This window comes from Phoca vitulina, unplaced genomic scaffold (assembly GCF_004348235.1).
Source record: "Phoca vitulina isolate PV1807 unplaced genomic scaffold, GSC_HSeal_1.0 scaffold2, whole genome shotgun sequence".
Classification (NCBI taxonomy): Eukaryota; Metazoa; Chordata; class Mammalia; order Carnivora; family Phocidae; genus Phoca; species Phoca vitulina.
The window spans coordinates 76145027-76168529 of record NW_022589705.1 but is presented as its reverse complement, the minus strand read 5'-3'; the positions used below and the strand labels follow the sequence as shown (position 1 = coordinate 76168529).

Genomic DNA, 23503 nt, shown 5'->3' with positions numbered 1-23503 from the left:
GGGCTGGCCTCACCCCAGCTGCTGAGCTGAGTGCTTGGTTGTTGGTTACCCTACAGCTCCCTGTGAGGGCGGCAGCAAACCAAGAGGGTTTTTTTTTTTTTTTTTGCTGAGGATCATGTTGCAATTAAGTGGCCGGAACACAAATTTCACCCAGGTTTTTCTCATTCTGAGTGAGGCCTTTTGGGATGTATGGGGTCCACCGGTGAGGTTTACAGCCCCCGCTCCCAGAGGAGCAGCCACATCCCCATTACCCTGCCCACCTTTGGGGGTCCATTATGAGTGCCCGGACTTGTGGAAGCAATTCCAGTGATTGAGGGAACCAAGAAGCCCCCTTCACATCCATTTTCCCCATGTGGGTCAGTGTTTTGATTGCCTGAGAGGGAAATGCAGGAGTTAACTCCCCCAGAGTTTATCAAGGCTGGTCCTCTGCTAGGCATCCTTAGAGAGACAGATGTGACTCTACGAAGAGTCACCGTGGAGCTCACCTTCAGGAATTCACTCCGAGTCCTCACAGGCCTTGGGTGTCAAGACTTGGCTGCAAGTGATAGAAAGCCCAATCCAAACAAGGGTTTATTGGCTTACATACGAGGGCAGGCAGGTGTCAGGCCAGCCTCAGGGCCCAGTGGTGTCTCCAGCTCTCCACTTGGCTTTGTTCTCAGAGTCGGTTTCAACCTCTGGCTCCTGTGGGGTCGGCAGCTCCAGCCTCACAGGCCCCAGATTTCCAGCCATCAAGCCTCTGTCTTTCTCCCAGAAGCTCCAGGAAAATCTTCCATAAAGGAGCTGTGATTGGGACTGGCTAGGTACCATCCCCGAACCAATCACTGTGGCCGGAATGTCTGTACTTGATTGGCTGAGACCTAGAACCCATGCTCTAAGCCTGGAGCAGAGGGTGAAACCCCAATCTGTAGTACATCTCCCCAAAAGGAAACCAGACGTGTTAACGTCAGGAGGGGGAAATGGGTGTGGAGTAGCCAGGAACATGTTTTGGGTAACTTCACAGGCCTCCTTGCTGTCTCTGAACTCGACCTCCCATAGCCTGCTCTGCTGTGAAGGGGTGGGCTCCGGCAGCCGCCCGGATCCCACATGACCCGATCCGGGCCACAGCTGATCGGCCAGTGGTGGACGCCTGACTCCGCCGCTGGAGCCTTAGACCGCGGCTACCAGGGGCACCGGTGGCATGTACCGGCTGTCCTGGTTCATGAGAGTGGACTGGGCACACCTCTTCCCGACTCCACATTCAGTGAGTGGGGTTTGAAATCAGCCGTAGTGGGGTTCATGCAACAGAAACTGGCAAAGGCTACAAATGGGGGCTTTCTTTTTCTTGGAAGAGCCAGTTGCTAAACGCTTACCAGCACACCGCGGGCTGACTCTCCGATCAGCTTCGCCAGTCCGTGGATTAGGAATAAGTTAGGAGATGGTGGACTCCTGAACTGGAAGACCGTGTGGTCCAGGGGTTGGGATGTGTGTTGGGCCAGACACAAGCAGGACAGAGGCAGACAGAAGCGGAGATGGACAGAGAAGACCGAGAGCCTGTGTCAGACTCAGTTCCTGACTTCCCGTCTCCATCTCCTGGCCAGGTTTCATTTCCTGCTTGTTCGCACATCAGTTGAGTTTAAGTTGCTAGCGGTGTGACATGGGGCAAGTTACATACGTAACCTCTCTGTGCCTGATTTTCTCATATGTAAAATGAGGGAAATAATAGTAACCAATTTGTAGGGTGGATGTGAGGATTAAATGAATCAATATATGTCTAATGCTTAGAACAGTGCCCGGTACATAGTTAAGTACCAGTAAATGTAATTGTGACTGTTACCATTTGATGTGGCCCTGGTCGATCTAAGTCCCTTACGATCAGTGAACTCCGACTAGAGAGCTGACAATGTTTGGCAATTTCTGGGGGTGGCGTCTGAGCTGGCCTGGCAGGGTGGGGCAGCGGGGGTAGGTGAAGATTTGACATGTAGGAGCGACACTCAAAGGACTGGGAGTCTGCTTTTCATCTGCTCGCCTGGAAGCTGTCAGGAGCTTCTGAGGCCTCTGAGGCCCCCAGCAGGTGCTGAGGACAGTGTTGATTGACAGTGATCCGGATGGAAGTGGCTGAAGAAAGAGCTTTGCCCCACCTTCTGCTTCTGCCCCAAGTCCCTCTAATGCCCCCAGCCCCAACGAGGGCCTCTGGGTAAGACGAAGGAGGGAGACACTCAAAAGAGGTCATGTGTTCCACACTGCAGCTTCCTTGACCCTTCCCCATCCTCAGGAAGGTCTCCACCCACAGCGTGCGGCTGCCCCGGCCTAGCGTCTGGAAACCCCTGCCTGTGCCATGATTTCCTCTGTAGGACAGGAAATGGCTGTTCTTTTGGTAGAGTCTTTGCACTATGAACTTGCTGGAGAAGGGGCAAGCAAGGAGAGGGAGAAGGCAAGTTACATTTTCTGGAGCACCACAACCTCCGCAAGGAGGGTGATCGGCATCCCCACTTGACATAGGAGAAAACAGAGACTCAGCAAAGGTAAGGGACTTGTCCACAGTCACAAGCAGAGTGAGAAGAGGAGCAGATTCCCACCCAGATCTTACTAGCTCGTGCTCAGGTCTCTCACGACCCCTGGGGGTGGTGACGGTTGGTGTGGGTGGCCCTCGGTGAATACTGCAGGGTCAGGTGGAGGACCATGCCCACCAGAGGAAGGGATGTGCCAGCTCAAAGTCATCAAGCAATAACCTGTTCTCAGGCACACCTAGCCTGTTCTTAGGTCTCATCCAGAATCCAAATGGCCTTCTGGGTTTTGCTAATCTAGTTCGGGTGGGAGGCACTGAGGAACTTCAAACTGTTTTTGAGAGGGCAGAGATCTCTTAGGTCACATCATCAGTAAGTGGAATCTGCTTGTAAAGATCAGATTGTAAAAACCATCAGGGTTGATTTATGCCGGAATTGCTGTCCTTCAGAGGAACAGTGGACGCTATTAAGGCAAGGTCTTTGAGAACATCACATAAAGGATTCAGGGGACCTGGGGTGAAATCCCACCCTCCCAGGGCCTCAGCGTTCCCAGGTGTCAGAGGACAGCTCAGGGGCTTCCAGCTGCTGCCTTCCCTGGCTCCTTGGAGGGCCTGATGAGTTCACCTCCTGTTCAGAGCCTGTGTCCCCCCCCATCCCCCCCGGAGAATGAAGACTCTGGATAGCAGTCTTGGGTAAGGAAACATCTCCCAGACAGCCCTATGGGTCCCACATCAAGGAAATGTCCTTTTTGTGGACACTGCCCAGGAGAGAGGGCCATAAAGACACTTTTGGAATAATTTTATTACAATATTACTTAAATATGTACAAACTATGCTTGAGGGCGGGGGAGGTGGAAGGGCAAAGCAAAGGGGATGCCACCACGTTTCTCCTGCAGCAGAAGCTTTCTCCTGTTCGCCCAGAGGCTACTGTCTTTTCGGAGTGAGGGCCAGTCCTGGCTCTGCAGCGGCTGCCCAGACTGACTCACAGATTCTGTGTCCTTAGGCAGTTGTGTTCCCTTTTTGCGTCTCAGTCTCCTTATCAAAAAGGGGGTTGGGGGTGGCGGTGGGTGACAGGGGCTAAAACAGCCCTTCAGGAGGCATCAGCCGAATCCAGTAAGGTCAGAGGTGAAAGGTCTAGAGGCAGCCTGACCGAGGCGCTACTGCCCAGCGTGCGTCGTTGTCGGTCGCTGTTGAAAGTGGGGGAAAGGGGAACTTTCCCTCCCAGCGAGAAGTTCCCCAAAGGCCACGCTCCTCCTCCCACCGTCACGATCCCACGGCCGGCCACCCGGCCGGAGCGGGCAGGGCTCTTTGCGTCCAAGCTCTCGCCGCCCTTCGGGGCGCCCGCACGGCTTCAGGGGCCCCCTTCCTGGCCCGGTGGGGGGCCTAGTCGCGCAGCAGGGCGTACTCCTTGGGCGCCCAGAGCAGGCGCGGCTGGCGGATCTCGGCCCGCCGGCCGATCTGGGGGCTCCAGCAGAACTCGGGCGACAGCACCTTGGCCGGCTTGTGCAGCCAGAAGAACTTGTTGAGGTGGCTCTCGTCGTGCCAGCGCGCCTCCAGGCCGCGCTCGCGGTCCCGCCGCAGGCCCCCCGCGCACTGCTCCGTCAGCCCGCGCAGCGCCGCCACGCTGCCCCCGAACACGGCCGCGTGGTAGTAGAAGTCGCCCTCGCCCGGCGCCAGCGCGGCGGCCGAGCGCGCGTCGCGCTCGTACGGCAGCAGCCGCCGCGGCCAGTGGTAGTGCCAGGCGTGCAGCTGCGCCACCGACTCGGCCAGCACCTCGGGCCCGAAGGCGCCGCGGAAGTGCTGGTCCACGTCCATGCAGAGCACGAAGTGCGCCTCGCGGCCCAGCCGCCCGCCCAGCGCCTCGTGCAGCGTGCGCATGCGCTGCATGGACACGTCCTGCCAGCGCGGCTCGCGGGCCACGCGCTCCACGCGCAGCCGGCGGCCCGGGGCCAGCGCCACGCGGGGCACGGCGGCCGGGCGCTCGGTGAACACGTAGTACACCACGCGCTGGCCCGCCATGAAGTGCCGCTCGGCCGTCTCCAGGAAGCGCGCCAGGTACTTCTCCAGGTATCTGCCGGGCGGGCGGGCGCGGTCAGTCTGAGCGCGGCTCCCACCCCGGCCCCCAGTCCCGGCCCCGCTGGGGCTCCCGGCGCCGGTCCCTCTCCAGTCCCCTCCACAGCCCTCCAGCCTCCTCTGGGGCTCCCGGCGCCGGTCCCCCTCCAGTCCCCTCCACAGCCCTCCAGCCGTAGGTTTCACGGTGGACAGAGGTGACTGCAGATCGCTCGTCTCTGCTGCCCAGAGGGGCCCTGGGTTCCTTCCCTGGAACGTGGGCTCCCACTACCTGCCTGGATCAACAGGGTGCCGCGGCAGGGAGGCTGGGCTGGCCCTTTGGACGACTGGCGGCCGTTAGCCTTTGCCTCGTTAGGGCTCTGAGCCTTCGCTTACGAAGTCCCAGACCCTTGATGCCGCAGGGACGTGAGGAAGCCCAGCTCGCTGCGCAGAAGGCTGCGTGGAGAGAGTGCCCCACCTGTGTTCAGCAGTCGGCCATCCCAGTGGAGGCTCAGACCCTGGGGAGCAGTGAGGAGCCCTTCCTACGGAGCCCGGTGGGAATTCCCGCCCACAAGAATCATGAGCTATAATAACAGCTGTTTTCAGTCACTGAGTTTGTGACAGTTCCTTACATAGATAACCAGGATGGTCCCTGTGCTGGGTGGGTTCCATAGTGCTGGTGTCTGGGGAGGAGGGAAAGAAAATGGACAGCGCTGTCCTCTTCCTGGGAGTCTGGGACAAGAGGTGCTGTCTTTGACTCCCTCTTCACTTTAGGATCTTGTGGCCCACAGGGTGCCCCAGCCCTACATCACATGCACACCTGTTCCATTCCCATCCTGGACAGCACCGCTCCCCTCCCCAGGCCTTACCTGCCTACGGCAAAGACAGTCAGCCCAATGGTGAGGTTCTGCTGGAGAGCCTTTTGCTGGGCCACAGCTGGGTCGAAGGTGCCATCCCAAATAATGGGGGCCCCCCAGGAGGTACAGGTCAGGACGTCAGGCCGGGCCCTGGCCAGGGCAGGGATGGAGAGATAGGTCCATTCATCCACCCATTTGGTGCATGTTCACTGCCACCTGCCCGGTGCTGGGCCCTAGGGACCCACTAATGGGTGTGACCCGGCCCCTGCCCCTAGAGATCCCTAACCTAGATCGAATACGGAGGATTGGGAGATGTGTGACCTGATGGGGCCACCGGAAGCAGTACCTGGCCCTGCTGGGGTGAGGGCTGTGAGGAGGGCAGGGCCACTGGGGCAGAGCTCTGGAGGGTGTGTGGGTGTTAGCTCCTTACCAGGGATTCAGGAGACCTGTGAAGTTGTCTCTCAGCAGGGCCATTCTGGCAGAAGGGCAGACACCCATGGGGATGAGGGTTTCCAGATGCCTGTGGGGTGGGGGCAGCAGTGAGGGAGGGGCATGACAGCCAGCTCAGGGCCCCTCTCACTTTGCTCTTTACAAGGAGGGAGAGCCCACAAGGCCAAGTGTGCAGCCAAAGAGCCACCACCCACCACCCGCACTTGGAAGGAGCCGCTTTGACCCTGACCCTGCTGGTTCCCACACTGAGTGCTGGGGGAGGGGGGTTGTACCTGACTATAGGGAGCCCATACTGGAGCAGCCCTAAGAGGCCAAGCGCAAGTAGGATCAGCCAACAGAAGAGTCTCTTCCAGGTCCTGGGTGGTGGGGAAGGGCGTTAGCAACTCATTTATATGCACACATACACATGAGAAATTGTTTATGTAATTTTAATGTTTCATGTTATTTATTTTTGAATACAAATATATCCTATTCGCATGGTACAGGCATTCAAAGGACAAGAGTATATCTAGTGCAGTCTTTCCTGGTCCCAGCCCCTCAGCTGCTCTGCGTGGAGGCAAGCCAGGATGACTCTTTCCTCGCGCCTCCTTCCGGAAGTGGTCTGTGCACATACAGGCAAATATAAATGTGGGAGCGCAGTAGATAAGCTGTTCTGCACCTTGCACTTTCCACTGCCTGCACTGATTGTCTTTGGCGTTGGTCCCTCTCAGTACCCGATGTGCTTTCTAACCCTTTCCCCCAGCTTCCCAATATGCCACTGATCGCTTAAAGCCAAGCGATGAGAGCAAGCCTCACACATAGTACTCGCTCAGTATACTCTGGCTGTTGCTATTGTTATTATTCCTGAGCAGACCCCCGTGACCCCCTGGACAACCTCCCAACTCCACTCTCTGCCCTACAAATCCTCCCCAAGTCTAGCTCCCCCAGTCTCTTTCAAGAAGCCTGCCAGGTCAGACCCTCCAGCCTCCTGGCCTTTTCTGCTACCCCACTTCACCTTTCCTCAGCAGATGTATCTAGCAGATAGCTCGGAGACGCATCTTGTGGTGGGGTGTGCGCCCGTGTATCCACCTGCGCGCCATCTCAGCACATGGTACCTCCTTCTGTTCAGTTGGCCAAGCCAGAAACCTGGCTGCTCCCCAACCCCTCCCTCTCCCTCACCCCCATCTGCTGTCAGTCCCCAGGTTGGGTTGATTTGGCCTCCTTAACCCCCCCGCCCCCCCCGCTCAGCGCCTGCTGTGCCCCCAGCCCCCGCAGTGACCCTGTCTGCACACCCCTCACCGGGATCACTGTGGCACCAACTTCCCTGCTCCCAGCCACTTCCTACACGGCCCCCAAAGCCATCCTGTAAAATGCCCGCCCGCCTTAACAGCGTCCACATCACATGACCAATCATCCAAGAAGAAATGCATCGAGGAGGCAAATACATGCAGAAATGTTCACCCTCACTAGTAACCAAAGACATACAAATTAGAACAGGCTGGCATATTTTACCTGTAAAATGAGCTTTTTAAAAAGAAGTAAAAACAGCGGCGCTGCAAGGATACAGCGAGGCAGACTCTCTCACACTGCTGGTGGGGGCAAAGGGTGCCGGATCTTTTGTGGAAAGCTGCTTAGCTGTGGGAATTGAAGCCTTCACTGTTCATCCCCTTTAATCCAATCACCCCAACTTCTGGGAGCCTGTTCAGTATGGAAAAAGTTGATGTGTCAAGATGTTCACGAGTTTCTGCTTATTCATGCACTATATTTACTGGGCACAAGCTCAGAATCAAGCACTTGCTGGGTCAAGGATTCTGAGGTGAGCGAGGCACAGACCTCGTCTTCAGGGAATGGAGGCCGGAGGATGTGGGTGGCCAGGAAGAGAGGGAATGGGTCAGATGACAGACCGCAGAGAGACGAATGGAACACAGCACAGTAAGGCTGCAATAGCAGAAATAGAAGATGCTATGAGGGCAAATTGGAGGGTGCCAGCCGAGTCTTGACAAATGGGGAGGAAGTCAGGGAGGCTGCCTGGGAGAGGTGGCCTCTAATAATGAGAAGTTATCCAGGCAAAGAAGGCAGCTGAGCAGGGAGGGAGGCTTATGAGAAGAAAACAACAATGTACAAAAGTGAGAGGTGAGAGGAAGCTTGGGCTGTGCAAGGCCCTGCGGGCCATTCTGCAGGATGGAGTGTGTGTGGCGGGGGCCGGGGGAAGGTGAGGCGAGGCTGGAGGTAAGCCAAGGCTAAATCACAGCCCACCTGCATTCCAGGCGAAGGGGTTTGAGCTTCACCTTGAGGACTATAGGGAGCCCTGAAAGATACTTCCCCCAGGGAGTGATGCAGTCAGATTTTTATTTGAAAAAAAAAAGTATTGCAGCTGAACTGTTGAGCCTGGACACTGGGGTGGGGAGCAGGGCTGGAGGCAGGAAAGCGGGCTCCAAGCCCTGCCAGCCCTCAGCTAGTGGCAGTGTGAGCCGGGTGTTGGCGGTGGGGTGGGGGGGAGTAGCTGGGGAAGGGCTGTCAGGGCAGTGGGCTGGGCAGGACTTTCATGGTTCCAGGGCCAGGGGGCTGGGAAGGAGGCAATGCCTGAGTGTCCAGTGGGAGGGTGGGGAGAGGAGTAAGCAGAGGTGCAGTGGTGGAGGCAGAGGGCCTGGGTGACTCCCCAGAAGTGCGGCTGGAAAGAGGGAGGAGGACGGGAACTGGAGGGGGCTGAGGGCCAGGGATTGGTGGCGGGGCATGTGTTTCTTTCATGAGAGGCACTTGGGCTTGGTTGCATCCCGACTGGAGGCACCACGGAGAAGGCCTTGAGTGGGCTGCTGAAAAGGCCCCAGCAGCCAGCCCACGGACTGACTAAATCACCCTTTACTGACGACTCTGTGGTCACATGGAAAAATGCTTATGCAGGAAGCTTCAATGGGGGAAAAAAAAAAGTTCTCAAATTGATGGGCAGTATGATTATAATTTAGCAGTAATTAAAACATGCACCAGAAAATAAGACTAAAAAAGGAAAACGTAAAAGTGGCTATGCAGTAAGTTATCGTAGGGTTCCCCCCCCTTTATTTTTCCCTTCCAGTTGTTTGTGATGTGCTTATATTGCCTTTTTAATGAAGGAAGAATACAGAGTTAGCAATTTAGAAAAACCACCCCAACAAAGCTGTGTTAAGGCTTCCTACTGCCTGCAAAATCAAGTCTACGGCTCTTAGTCCTGTCCGAGGAGCCTTCAGAACCTGGCTCCTTCGCTCTCACATTTGAAGTGCCCTCACCTGACCTGGCTTTCCTACCTCTAGAAATGGAGACTCGCAGCGGGCAGACCACGGGCGGTCTTGTAGCTGTGTTTGAAAAAGCAGATGCGGGGCGCCTGGGTGGCTCAGTCGTTAAGCGTCTGCCTTCGGCTCAGGTCATGATCCCAGGGTCCTGGGATCGAGCCCCACATCAGGCTCCCTGCTCCGCGGGAAGCCTGCCTCTCCCTCTCCCACTCCGCCAGCCTGTGTTCCCTCTCTCGCTGTGTCTCTCTCTGTCAAAAAATAAATAAAAATCTTTAAAAAAAAAAAAAAAAAGAAAGAAAAAGCAGATGCATGTCAGCAACCCCAGTGTTGATCAGTGGGGAACTGGATGAACGAGTTACGCTCATCTGTACCACAGAAAGCAACGCGACCCCTGAAAAGGATGAGGTGGATGTAGAAGTACTCTCTGGAAAAGAGGTCCTGATGTATTAAGTGGGAGAGGAAATAAAGGGAGTACATACAGAGGCTGATCTACACCTACGTACCCAGGCATTTTACAGCCGTGTGTATCTGTGGTCTTTTATAAACATGTAGGAAAAGATCTAGAACAGCATTGTCCAGTAGAAGTACAATGTGAACCACATGTATAAATTGAAATTTTCTAGTAGTCACATAAAAGGTATGAAAAGAAACAGCTGAAATGAATTTTAATAACATTTTAACCCAGTATATCCAAATATACCCTTTCAGTGTATAATTAATACAAAAATTGTGGAGATATGTTTTATATTCTTGTTTTGTACTAAGTCCAAATACTAAATCCAGTGTATATTTTAGATGTATAGCACATTTCAATTGGAATTAGCCCCATTTCAAGTGCTTGGTAGCCACATAGGGCTGGTGGCTCCCCTACCGGATGGCATGATTCAGAAGGAGAGGCACCAGTTAGCGAGGGGCTGAGACTGGAGGGAGGAGGGGATTTCTACTTGATATACTTCTATCCTGTTCCAGTGTGCAATGAGCTTGTATTACTTTTGTTGCTGTTAAAGGAACAATAGGCCCCAAATGGAGTCACTCCTACTAAGCCCCGTATCAGCAAACCAAACCAGTTAGCACTTAACTGCAGTTTCCACTTGTCCCAGAAATGTACCTTTAACCAGTCAATCTGGAATTACCTGGTCAGCTCTAGAGATTCTCTGCCTGATGGACCCCTGCCTTCCCCCAAAGGAAAGTGACCCTGCTGGAAACAGTCCACTCTTGGCTAGAAGCTTCCTTTCCTCCATCCCCTCCTGCCTATAAAAGCCTGCCATCTTGTCCAGCTCCACAGAGCTCCTTTCTGTCTTCTGAGATGCTGCCCGATTCATGAATCATTAAAGAAAGCCAATGGTACTCAGCTAATTTTGTTTTTTAACAGATTGGGTGGCACTGACAGGCTCAAAGGAGACTTCTGGTGGCTTTGGGGACAGTGAGAAACGCAGGCATGGTATCCATGAGCCTCTTGAATTGCTCGCTGTTTCTGAGGGCCTCAGGGAAGTTCCCCTTGGTTCTGAGCTCCACTGTCTTTGCATCAAGCTCCCGATCTCATTGGCTTTCCAGTCTGGGGCTGGTCAGCTGCAGCAAGCAGAGGGTTCCACCCAGAACCCAAGCCCCGAGCCCTCGGTTTAGTTTGCGATCCCCCCATTTGATCAGAACCCCCAGATTCCACACTGGGGCCCGCTGGTGGCAACTGCAGGTCCCCGATCGTTTGGACTCTGTCTGCAGGTCCCCTTCTTTGGGCTCTGTGATTCAGGCCTCCCCCTGGTCCCCACTTCCACAGTGGGAATTGCTGGTGGCGCACATGAGGCCTTCTGTCCGCCAGTCTGCAGATGACTGCTGGCGTCCACAGGCCCATTTCTGTGGCCACTGTTGGTTTCTCTTAACACGGACGTAAGGTAAAGGCTATTGCTAGTGGGAGTCTCAGAAGCCAAAAAGCTGCAAAAATTGGTGGGGTGTGGGTCAAACATTTAAAAACCATTAGAGCACTTGCCACCTAACCTCAAAACTCATGTGTTAGGTTAGGTTAAGTTACTAGGTCTCGCCAACCCCAAGAAAATTTCCATGCAACAAGGTACACTGTAAAACATCACACAATCCCCAATCCCACAGCATGTCCCTTTCAGGTATGAGTTTGGTTCTGAGACCCAAAGGCTTAGCTGAAACATAATAACTAATAATAATAATGGGATCCTTAAATTCCAGAGTCAAGCACTCCATCTTCCCGCACACTGACTTGTTTTATGTCTAAGAACTGCAGTCCTGAAAGCTATTGATATCTACAAAATGGCACAATCTTACTAAAACAACCTAGAATTACACTTGCCATTATGGAAAACATTCCATTTAGACAAGATCACTCATGTGAGAAGTGCGCTTAAAAGCAAGGGTTCCCAGGGGCGCCTGGGTGGCTCAGTCGGTTAAGCAACTGACTTGATTTCTGCTCAGGTCATGATCTCAGGGTTGTGGGATCCAGCCCCGCATCAGGCTCCATGCTCAGCTTGTTTGCTTAAGGTTCTCTCTCTCTCTCCCCCCTACCAGCTCTCTCTCGTTCTCAAATAAATCTTAAAAAAAAACAAAACCCAACAGAAACAAGGGTTCCCAAATCAAACCAACTGAGTGGGATACTTACTTTAACTGGTATACGGAAGCTTTCCAAAGGCTTCAAGATTCCAGAATAGCTTCATTAAAAAAAATTCATTGCGGGGTGCCTGAGTGGCTCAGTCATTGGGCGTCTGCCTTCCGCTCAGGTCATGATCCCAGGGTCCTGGGATCGAGCCCCGCGTCAGGCTCCCTGCTCCATGGGAAGCCTGCTTCTCCCTCTCCCACTCCCCCTGCTTGTGTTCCTGCTCTCGCTATCTCTCTCTCTCTCTCAAATAAACAAAATTAAAAAAAAAATTCATTGCAAAAGGCCAATGAAAATTTAGATACAAGATCATAAACAAAAGTGTGCCAAGCCATTAGTCTTATAGCTACAAGGGCTGCAAGGCCAGAGACTTAAAAAAGCACCTGGGCCTCCCACATTGCACCTTCCTAGGGGCCCATCATTAAAACGCTGGCCCGGGGGCGCCTGGGTGGCTCAGTTGGTTAAGCGACTGCCTTCGGCTCAGGTCATGATCCTGGAGTCCCGGGATCGAGTCCCACATCGGGCTCCCTGCTCAGCAGGGAGTCTGCTTCTCCCTCTGACCCTCCTCCCTCTTGTGCTCTCTCTCATTCTCTCTCTCGCAAAAAAAAAAAAAAAAAAAATTAAAACGCTGGCCCAGGGATTGATGTCTCAGTTGTAATCAATGGAGAAGCTGGAAAAGACAGTCCTCAAAGGCCCTGTGCAAAATTTCCAACATCAACTTTAATGTCCTTGTATCTACTCCCAAAGGTGGGCCCCCATATAGGCCCCTCCCAGAGTTGACAGGTCTCCAAGGGATTCTTCCGTACTGCTACCAGTAATTCCTTTAAACAGGAAAGGGGAAACTAAAGTCAAAATTAATTTTAACAACTGGCCAAATTCTGGTAGATACTGGAGCTACACCCTCTACTTTATTTTTTTATTTTTATTTTTTAAGATTTTATTTATTTATTCATGAGAGACAGAGAGAGAGAGAGAAGCAGAGGGAGAAGCAGCCTCCCAAGGAGCAGGGAGCCCGATGCAGGACTCGATCCCAGGACCCTGGGATCATGACCTGAGCCGAAGGCAGAAGTTTAATCATCTGAGCTACCCAGGCGCCCTACACCCTCTACTTTAAACCTCACTCGAAGAGCACCCGGGGTGTCTCAGTGGGTCAAACATCTGGCTCTGGATCTCAGCTCAGGTCTTGATCTCAGGGTTGTTGAGTTCAAGCCCTGCATTGGGCTCCACACTGAGCATGGAACCTACTTAAAAAAACAAACCTCACTTGGGGCCTGCAAGTGGGATCCTGGGAATGCCAGCTAAAGGTGAGAATATTCTCACCAGAGTCAGCTCTCCTGGATCTCTTAGTACCCTGTATAAAGAGAAAAGTAAGCTTTCACGTTATCCCTTCCTTTCCAAATCCAGGCCATTGGTTATTGATCTTTGGGAATGGCTCTAGATCTTGTGAAGATAGTATCTTTTGCACCCTCGTTGAGGATACCTCTTGGGTTCATGGGGTTGTGTACTGCCAGAATATTTACTGTTTCTCCTGGCTGAAACCTGACAAGATATTTGAAAGGATTTATTTTTTTTTTAAGATTTTATTTATTAGAGAGAGCACAAGTGGGGGGAGGGTCAGAGGGAGAGGGAGAAGCAGATTCCCCGCTGAGCAGGGAGCCAGACACAGGGCTGCATCCCAGGACCCTGAGATCATGACCTGAGCCTAAGGCAGATGCTTAACCAACTGAGGCACCCAGGCACACCGATATTTGAAGGAGTTAATAGCTCTGTGGTCATAAATTTGGCCAAATTGGAAGCTGATTTTCAAAGCCGGATATGAATTTTTTTTAGACCTTCTCCCTTAAGCTAAATGTACTTGGAGGGAAGGAAAATCTTTCCAACATAGGTGGATGGGCATGTCAGTCCTTGTATGTCCTCCAGGCTACAATTCAATTCTCCAAGGAGTTAGAAGTAGCTATCCTTATCCTACAAATCTTTCCAAGACCAGAAAGGCAGCTCTAGAAACAATTCAAAGTCCATCCATTCTAGGGGCACCTGGCTGGCTTAGTTGGTAGAGCATGGGACTCAATCTCCAAGTCCTGAGTTCAAGCCCCACATTGGGCATAGAGCTTACTTTAGAACAGAACAGAATAGAACAGAACAGAATAGGGGCACCTGGCTGGCTCATTTGTTAGAGCATGTGACTCTTGATCTCTGGGTTGTGAGTTCGAGCCCCACGTTGGGTGTAGCGATTATTTAAAAAAATAAATCAAAGTCCACCCTTTCTTTTTAACAATTAACCTCGCCCCTATTTGTCTCAAAAGGTGTGTGGGTACTGTAAAAATTCTGGCCTGAGGGAACACGTGTCCTTGGAGGAGTTTGCCTTCTCTCCCTGTGCCTTTGAGATGTAAATGAGCTACCTAATCTTTACCAGGGACTCTTCTGGTTTAGGCCATCTCCTTGAAATGTCAACTTCATGGAAGTAGAGTTGACCCCTAAACAGAGGGTTAGGGGCACTGATTCACCCCCCCTTACAGTAAAAATCTGCATGTAATATTTGACTCTCCCCAAACTTAACTACTAATAGCCTGCTATTGACCGGAAGCCTTACTGATAGATAATATAAACAGTTAACACATATTTTGTATGTTATATGTATTATATATTGTATTCTTACAATAAAGCAAGCTAGAAAAAAGAAAATGTTATTTAAAAAATCATAAGGAAGAGAAAATATTTACTGTACTGTATTTATTGAAAAAAATCCATTATAAGTGGACCCATGTGGTTCAAGCCATGTTCAAGGGTCAACTGTAATTCTTTTTTTTTTTTTAAAGATTTTATTTATTTACTTGAGAGAGAGACACACACACAGCAAGAGACGGGACACAAGCAGGGGTAGTGGGAGAGGAAGAAGCAGGCTTCCCATGGAGCAGGGAGCCTGACATGGGGCTCGATCCCAGGACCCTGAGATCGTGACCCCTGAGCCGAAGGCAGACGCCCAACGACTGAGCCACCCAGGTGCCCTGGGTCAACTGTAATTCTTAACAGAAGGGGGAAAAAAAGGAGGAAAGAGGCTTGTAAAACATAGAAACTGCTATAGACATTCCCTTGCCCCAAATCTAGTCCACAGTTTCTGTTAGATTACTTGTCAAGGACAAATACAAATCTTAAGTGTCTTCTCCGTAAAAACTAATAAAAAGCTGCAGCCATCTGAGCAAGTAAACTTATTCTAACTCTTATAACCTAGTAAGTTTTGTATTATACTGGCTTCATGGCTAAAATTTTATTTTATTTTAATTTTTTATTTTTTTGAGAGGGGGAGAGAGAATCTTGAGCAGACTCCACACCCAGCGCAGAGCCCAGCTCGGGGCTCCATCTCACGACCCTGAGCTTGTGACCTGAGCTGAAACCAAGAGTTGGACGCTTCACTGACTGAGACATCAGGCACCCCTCGTGGCTGAAATTTTAAAACAAAAGCTCTAAGTTCTCTGCATCTGTCTATATGATCAGAGTGTTATAGATGTGTGTATTTTCTATTACAAATAGTAGTGCAAAAATTAATTTGTAAAAGAGCTTGACTTAACTGGCTTTAAAAAATTAAGCACTTATATGAATTAAGTATTCCTGAAAATCTCAGAAATATAACAGAAAATAACCCAAATGCTTTTCAGGTGCATGTGATCTGGGAAAATAGTTTTAAAGCTAGTTTAAGTTTGGCTTAATTAAAATAGGTATGTCTTTAGAGTTATCAGCATTGAATACCAAACAGACACACAACTTTTATTCTACTTGGGTTTACTAATAAGTTCATATCTTGGTTACAAATATTTGTCAGCCTATAAAATAACTTAGGATGATAACTGACTTTGTCTAATGCCTATAATGATGTTTTTGCAGGTAATCTTAAAATAACTGTTAAGAATAAATGATTTAAATAGATATAAATGGGATAAGAGTTTCTAGGCGAACTTTTCAGCAAAGAGTTTCCAAAATCTTTTGACTCCTCAAAACCTTAATGTGTTGCTAAGTTAAATGATGAGTTAAGTGAAATTCATTGAATATATAGACCATCTCAAAATAAAATAAAATAACGTGTGCCACATTGGAAAATTTACTATGAGGAACATATACTTTTAGGAATATGAAATATATTCATAAAATTGACAGTAACAGCTCATTTACAATTGTTTAAAGCTACTAGAAATAATAAAGAAATTTCTCTGTATGAAAGGAAAGCAGGGTGTGCATTTTCAGTAAGAGAAGGTATGAAGAATGGAAATGCATTTTTGCTGAGGGAAAAGAAAGTAATTTTGTCCTAAAAGTAAGGCTGGTTGTTCGGAATGGGAAAGAGAAAAAACAGGACGAGATCTGAATGTAAAAAAGAAGGTGGCAGATGGTGTGTAGAAAAGGAATCTTAGGAAAAGGATTTTTATGCGTCGTTAAGACAGCTAAGATTGGAATGGATACACATTTTAAAAATGAATTAATGTTAATCCCCAAAGTGCACAGGTACAAAATTAAAATTGGTTTCTTCTCTGTTAAAAGGACGAAGTTTTCTTAGACTATAGGTCTGCAGTTGATAGGAGATTTGTACAGGGTTTTCTTTACCTTTAAGTAATCTGCCTGGAAACGAAAGATTTTGTGTCCTCTCAAAATAATTTCCCGCGTCTCATATCAGATCTCTGGTTACTTAAGAAAACCCAGACTTCTCTATTAGAAAAGCTTAGGGCTTGTTTTTGTTTTACGACTCCTTAACTCTTTGTAAATTTCTGCAGACTCTCTAATTGTCATTATGGTTAAATAGATAAACAAGTTATGCTTCACAATGACCTATGATCTTATTTGACCAAGTTTTTTAAAATCCCTTTATATCTTTGGGGGCGCCTGGGTGGCTCAGTTGGTTGGGCGTCTGACTCTTGATTTTGGCTCAGGTCATGATCTCAGGGTCCTCAGACTGAGCCCCGCCTCGGGCATCCAGCCCAGCGCTCAGCGTGGAGCCTGCTTAAGAATCTCTCTCCCTCTGCCCCTCCCCCTCTAAAAAAAAACCACCAAAAAAACCCCCAAACCCTTTGATATCTTTTACAAACTCTGTGCCCTCCTCCCCCCACAATATAATTCTAAAAGAAGTCTTTTTAACCTGGAAGTAACTTTGAGATTTTCCGCAGGATCCTTGGAAAAACTGCAAAAGAATTGTTCTCTCTCCTTATAAAAAGAGAGATGCCAAACTTATTAGGCTTATTTGATATGTTAAATTATATGGGAGGCATTGTCAAATAAGTGATACGAAGCCTTCCTTATGTTGTATTTGTGTAGGTATGTAAGTGTTCCAGAAATTATGTGGCATTCCTGGAAATCTGATATGTCCTGGTATAATGTTATCAATCATAATCTTGGTTATTATCTTAAAATGTTGTATATTACAGAAATAGTCAAATTTCCTTGTCAATTCTATTTGACCAACGGCCATTTTTAAGTCGTTTGTCATTTATAGATGGTATTTTTTTACTTTGATGTTTTGTAAACGTGTTTCAGCTTTAAGGAGATTCAGTACAGGTTTCTGATAACTTTAAGATCATAAAACTGAAATGGGTAAAAATCTCCAGAAGTAACAGGGAAACTGGATTCAAGCAGAACAAGTATTAATTACATGGGACTGAACGAACAAGGAGTATGATTTTAATTTTGTATGACTTTTTGTTTGAAACATTGCTGGTTCCTTAATATTTTGTTTTTCCATATTTAAGGAAACCTTTTCTCTTAAGCTATATGACTTACAAAGCAATCCAGTAAAGTATACCTTTGTAAACAAAGATGAAACATTTACTTTTTTCCCCCCTACCTGATCCCCTCCTGAATTTGGAAACTCTTGAGTCTTCTTTTCATGGTGATATAGTTAGTTATTTGCCTACGTTCTATGAGAATCTGTTCTTGTAAGACAGAACTGGAAGCATTGGTTATATTACCAAGGTTTTGACTGATAGGAACTCACCCAAACTATAGGTGTTTTAGGTAAAATTTAATGGTGAGTCCTTGGCTTGGCTTCCTGCCTCAGAGGCTTTTAAAAGTTCAATCTGAGATTCCTTATGAAAAATTTCAGCAAAGCAGTCTTAAGATGGGCTTGTATGGTCAACCACTATTCTTACTGCACTTACGTAAATAATCAGGCCAACTTAATGCAAACATTAGTTTTACTGTGATTATATCTGGTAAATACGGGTAATTGTAGAGAGAAAAATTATGTTTGCACTTTGTAGATATTAGATTCTAATCCTGTTTATTGTCTTTGAGTTTCTGTTAAATGCCTGTACACAGAATTAGATCCTGAATTCTTCTAGTTTCTTCAAATATCTGGCTACAACTCTCCGAAAGAATGTTTCCAAGTTTCTCGCGCCCTTCTGACTTGGGAGTCACCAAGCCCAAAGAATGCCCTGAATCTCCTTGGAAGGGACTATTCCAGGTCCTCCTCACCACCCTGATGGCAGCCAAATGTCAGGAACTTGAACCTTGGGTCCACATCTCACAGCTAAAGAAGGCTGCACGTGTCCTGCCATCCTGTGCGGCTGCCAGAGACCTCCAAATCAAACGGACGAGGAAGAGAAGTACCTGACATCCAGGTAGACCGCTCCCACCCAAAGCACCAGATAGAGACTTCTTACTTTAAGGCTAAAACCTTCTTTTCTTTCTTTCCTTTATTCTAGCATTGGCCTGGAAAGATAACACCTTCATCTGTATCTCCTGGGCCATTGCTAAAGGGAGGTAACCTTTCAGACTTCTAAATTTGTCTTTAAAAAACTCCGATCTGGGGCACCTGGGTGGCTCAGTCGTTAAGCGTCTGCCTTCAGCTCAGGTCCTGATCCCAGGGTCCTGGGATCGAGCCCCACATCGGGCTCCCTGCTCGGCGGGAAGCCTGCTTCTCCCTCTCCCACCCCCTCTGCTTGTGTTCCCTCTCTCGCTGTCTCTCTCTGTCAAATAAATAAATAAATCTTAAAAAAAAACACAAAAACCCCTCCGATCTGCCCATGAAGGCAGAGTCCATTCACAGTGCCACCTTCGCGGGGTGGACAGGGTCTGTCTTTGTGGTGGCTTTCATCCCCTTTGGGCCTTTGAATGCCTAGAGGGCAGTGCCTCTTATCTAAGAGGGTTAGCTAACTGTGCCCGTCACAGACGAACCCGGACACCCCAACGGTCAGTTCCCCTAAATTTACAACGTCAAGTTAGAAAGGACCTACCAGGCGGCTTTTGTGATTCAGGATTTGCTTCCTTTGGCAGGTCCCTAACTCCCTGGTTAGGAGTGAATACAAATGAGGCTGTGATCAGGACACTCTCCTTAACTCTTGAAAGTGTGGCAAAAATCCAGTGCTGAAGCAATAGACACACAGTGAAAATCCTTAGACTCTCTGGCCAGAGTTGTTTTTGTCTTTAAGGTTTTATTCGTTTATTTGCCAGACAGAGAGAGAGCAGAGAGAGAGAGAGAGAGGGAGCGGGGTGGGGGTGGGGGGGAGGGCGGGCAGAGGCAGAGGGAGAAGCAAGACTCCCCGCGGAGCAAGGAGCCCGACACGGGACTCCATCCCAGGACCCCGGGATCAGGACCTGAGCCGAAGGCAGACGCTCAACCAACTGAGCCACCCAGGCGCCCCTGCCTGAGCTGTTTTTGATATTAGGACAGCCCCTGATGAACTTTGAGCCGAACACAGAGGAGTCTGGGCTGTGGTCAGTACCCCCTGCTGCACTGGGATGAACACTTCTAGGGAAGCTGAAACTCAGTTCCGGAAGAGTGCTGAGCAAGCCACTTGGCTTAAAAAGGTGACCCCTTCCGTGGGGTCTTTCTTTGCCTTACTTGATTTCGATGGATTTGGGTCTTGGGGCCCGTGGCTCCCGAGTGCTCTCTGAACAGAGAGAAGTGTCCTGCTGATAATAACCACAGCAGCAATCCTGGGGCCCTGTCCTGTCTCAGAAGCTTTAAATGCACGTTCGAAGCCCTAACCACCAAGCAAATGCTCCCCCTGAGACTGGAGCATCAAGAAGGGAATGGAGTGAATGTCTAACTTCAAAAATGTGAGCCTGAAGTCATGACCTGCGAGCACCACACGGAGGAGCAGCAAGAGTCAGGGGAGCTTCACGGGGACGGCTGGGAGCGGCGCTGACGCCCTGTGGTTTGATCTCATCTCTCAGTCAAACCGAGAGTCTGACCAAAAGGAGGGGGAACGGTTACGAAAGAAACAACGGGCCCCAGATGGAGCCACTCACACTCAGTGCCCTGTCCGCCAACCACGACTCAGTACCTAACGCAACTGCAGTTCCAGCTTCCCACAGGAATGTGTCTTTTAGCCAGTCAGGCTGGAATTACCTGGTCAGCACGAGTGACGTCATCTGCCTGATGGACCCCTGCCTTCCCCCAAAGGAAGGTGACCTTGCCTGAAACAGTCCACTCTTTGCTAGGAGCTTCCTTTCCTCCATCCCCTCCTGCCTACAAAAGCCTGCCATCTTGTCCAGCTCCACAGAGCTCCGTTCTGTCTGCTGAGATGCTGCCCGATTCATGAATCATTAAAGAAAGCCCACTCGGTCTTCAAATGTACTTGGCGGGATTTTGTTCTTTTAATGTTGTCTAACAGAAGAACATAATGTCTGTTTCTTCACACTCGTCTCTCGTCCAGCTTCCCTTTTTGTTCTAGTCACCCTGTGGGCTACCCCTACTTGTGGCTCATTGACTTTAACTCAGGGGTTCCCACAGCCCCCTCGTGTTCCATTAATTTGCTCACAGAACAGCTCACGTAACTCAGGGAGGCAGTTTCCTTCCATTTCCTGGTTCATTTATGAAGACCCCGATCCAGGACTGCGTAGAGGGGCGTCCAGCAGGGTCCAGAGCTCAGGAGGCCCTAGCCCGCGAGCAGTTGCAGGGCGCCGCCCCCCCGGCTGTGGGCCGCCTTCACCGACCCGGAAGCTTCCTCACTGCTGTCCGAGGGGCTGGGGTGGGGCTGAACGTTCCAAGCCTCTAATCCGGGGTCTTTCTGGCGATTAGCCCCATCCCGACGCTATGAGGGGCCAACTTAAGTCACCTCCTTAGCATAAACTCAGCTGGGATACGGGCTTATTAGGAGTAACAAAAGACATTCCAGTCACTCAGGAAATGCCAACCTTTCGAAGAGTCCTGCGCCCGGGACGCAGGGCAAAGACCAAAAGTCGTCCTAAACCACACCCTCGACCAGAGTTCCCTCCTGGACCTGGGGTGGGGCCGCATAGCACTGCCCGGGGCTTCTGCCGGGACTGTTCTGGGCATCACAAGTAGTGACAGAGGACACCTGGGGGGTTGGTGCCACCCGCTCTCTCCACTTGGATGTCTCCCAAGCGTCTCACATTTAATGGCCAAAACGGCGCTCTTGATTTTCCTCAGAAACCTGCTCCCCACTCAGGTCTCCTCCATCTTGGTAAATGACGTCATGATGTCCTGTGTTCTCTGTGACTGGTCCCAGTTACCCGAGTGGGACCCCTTCCCCTCCCCTCATAGCTGTCAGTCACCGAGTCCTCTTGCTTCTGCCTCCCCGCCAGAGCCCCAAGCTCCCTTGTCCCCACCCCACAGAGCCATTCCCGCCTCACTGCTTCTCACCTGGATTCCTGCGTCTGACCTGACTTGGGTCTTCCCCACCTCTGTATGTTTGCCCTTATTTTCCTACCAAGCACCACCAAGCTCCAGATAATATGCTTCAATACCCAGCCTCCTTGTGACTGACGCCTTCCTCGACCCGCCCCCCAACACCTGCCGCCAGGTGCCCCTCGGACCGGTGCAAACCTCTCCTCCAGCACATGCCCAACTAGACTCTGCACCTGTGCCCCACCAGGCTGTGGGGGTGTTTTCTTGGACTTTGTGCTCTCGGCGCCAAACCTGAGAGCCTGCCTTGTAGTTGGTGGTATTAATGATTGTTCAGTAAACAAATGAAGCAATGAATGGTTTTCTTGTCTTCATTCTCTTTCCCCAACTGTGACTCTCAAGACTGTTTGCTTTCATGAATAGTCTACACTCTTTACGAATAATGCCGGACATTAACGAGGCAGACCCTCTGCCTGCCGAGTGTTTTAGGTCCCTATCTCATGGAGGCCTGCCCACAGGCCCTTGAAGGAGATGCCCTGATTGTCTCCACCTTATGAGGAAACAGGTTCAGAAGCATTAAATCACTTGCTCAAGGTCACATAGCTGGTTATGCCCGGGAGCGGAGGTTTGAACTGAGGTCTGATCCCCAAGCCAGAACATGGCATTTGGGGTTCCTTACGACCTGGCCCCAGCTCAGCCCTGAGGCTCATCTCCCAAGGGTCTTTGGCCATGTCATTATTCCCCCAAGGCACCTCACGCTCCCCGCCAGTGTCTCCCACAGGCAGCTTTCTCTCCGTTCCAGCGACCGCACCGCACACCGCGCCCCGGGAGGACGGGCTGCAGTTCTACCCCCAGAGGGCCCCTCCGGAAGCACCACCTGTCTGTGCTACGGGGGCAGGAAAAAGCTGGAATTGACCTCTCTTGGCCCCCAGCTGTCTTGACCCTCTTAGCCAGCCCCCTCCCAACCTGGGTGGGGAAAGCTGATGCTTATCTTGGGCACTGGGCCTCAGCCAGGGCAGCCAGGCGGAGCTGGCCCCAAGTGGCCCAGGTGAGGGCTCGGAGGATGCCCAGATGTAGACCCGTGGTAGGCACCTGCCCACTATTGCTGCCCCCCTCACAGGCCCCCTTGGGAGCCCTTTGTCCACAGGGGCCTCTGCCTGGCCCATTCTTCCTTCCACATGCCTTATTCAGCTATTTTCAAAAGCACCCCCTCCACCCCACCTCCACCTGCAGCAGGTGGTCCTTGAAGCCTACCCCATGCTGTCCCCTACAGCCTCCTGGCTTTCAAGAAGGGGTTGAAGATCAATCATTAGTTCTTACGTGGGAACAAGTTTCAATCCTGGATGGTCAGTCCCAGTGGGAGGAGAGAGAGCTCTCGGCTATGGTGGGGGACACAGCCCTAGGTCTTCCTCCTCTCGCTCACCAAGAGGGCTCGGGGTTAAGGACAGCAAGAGGAGTTACCCAGCTCTCTTGACAAGATCCACAAGATCTCCTAGGGTGCAGTCTCCCTCCACCCCACTCTGCTCCATGGACCATCTCTACCCCTTGAGTGATGTCCCCTTTCAGAGTCCCCCTTCTCCCAGGATCAACATGGCTCAGCTGGTACTCAACAGGCCAGCTTTCGTGCCTCCTCCCTGACTGTTCTGGCCACCAGGCTGGACTCCTCCCAGGTCAGCTGTCCCCTCATCTTCCCCCCGACACACTGGCAGTGTCCCCAACTCACCTGAGTCTCTCCTGGAGAGCCATGTCGAGAAGCTGGTAAGACAACCGGCCAAGAAGAGCCCTTGAGCTCGGAGCCAGGGAAGAAATGACCAGTTCCTGTTGACTGGGACAAAGCAGCTCTAGGCCATCTGTCAGAAACCACACCCACAGGAGCAGGCAGAGATGAACTGCCCCGAGAGGGACTCCCCTGGGGGCGGTGCCTGCTGGAGGAAGCTGGCCCCAGGATGGGATGGGGGCCCAGAGCCCCGGAGCCCCTTTGGGGCCAATCACCTGGAAGAAGGTGGATCTGAGTAAGGCCAGCTAGCTCTGGTTGGCTGGAGGCTCTGAGCTATTTCGTATTGATTTCTCTTACCTGTGCAAGGGTGCCTGGGCTCTTCTTCAGTGTCTTGGAGCACTGGGAAGGGGGAGGGGGTCGGGCTGCAGTGTTTGCCATCCAGGGAAAACCCTGTTCTGCACGGAGCTTCAGCCAGATCTCAAGGGCACTGGTCGCCTGAGTGTGACCTTGGAGAACTCACC

At 50.8% G+C, this 23503-nt stretch overlaps 1 protein-coding gene across 1 annotated transcript; it reads right to left on the bottom strand.

The window, feature by feature from the left end:
- Positions 1 to 3865: 3865 nt before the first annotated feature.
- On the bottom strand, positions 3866 to 23011 carry A3GALT2 (alpha 1,3-galactosyltransferase 2). Its single transcript, XM_032414885.1, has 5 exons — positions 22989 to 23011; positions 6111 to 6194; positions 5819 to 5908; positions 5401 to 5538; positions 3866 to 4553 (listed from the first exon to the last, which is right to left on the bottom strand). Exons 1-5 carry the CDS (start codon positions 23009 to 23011, stop codon positions 3866 to 3868), a joined length of 1023 nt encoding a protein of 340 aa, XP_032270776.1.
- Between the last annotated feature and the right edge of the window lie 492 nt (positions 23012 to 23503).

Excerpts from the sequence above, each read along its gene's own strand:
- A3GALT2 (XM_032414885.1), bottom strand. The coding sequence starts at position 23,011 with ATGGCTCTCCAGGAGAGACTCAG. Across the intron at positions 6,195-22,988 it reads GCTCTCCAGGAGAGACTCAG|GACCTGGAAGAGACTCTTCT; the intron begins GTGAGTTGGGGA and ends CCCACCACCCAG. Across the intron at positions 5,539-5,818 it reads ACAGGTCTCCTGAATCCCTG|GGCCCGGCCTGACGTCCTGA; the intron begins GTAAGGAGCTAA and ends TGCCCTGGCCAG.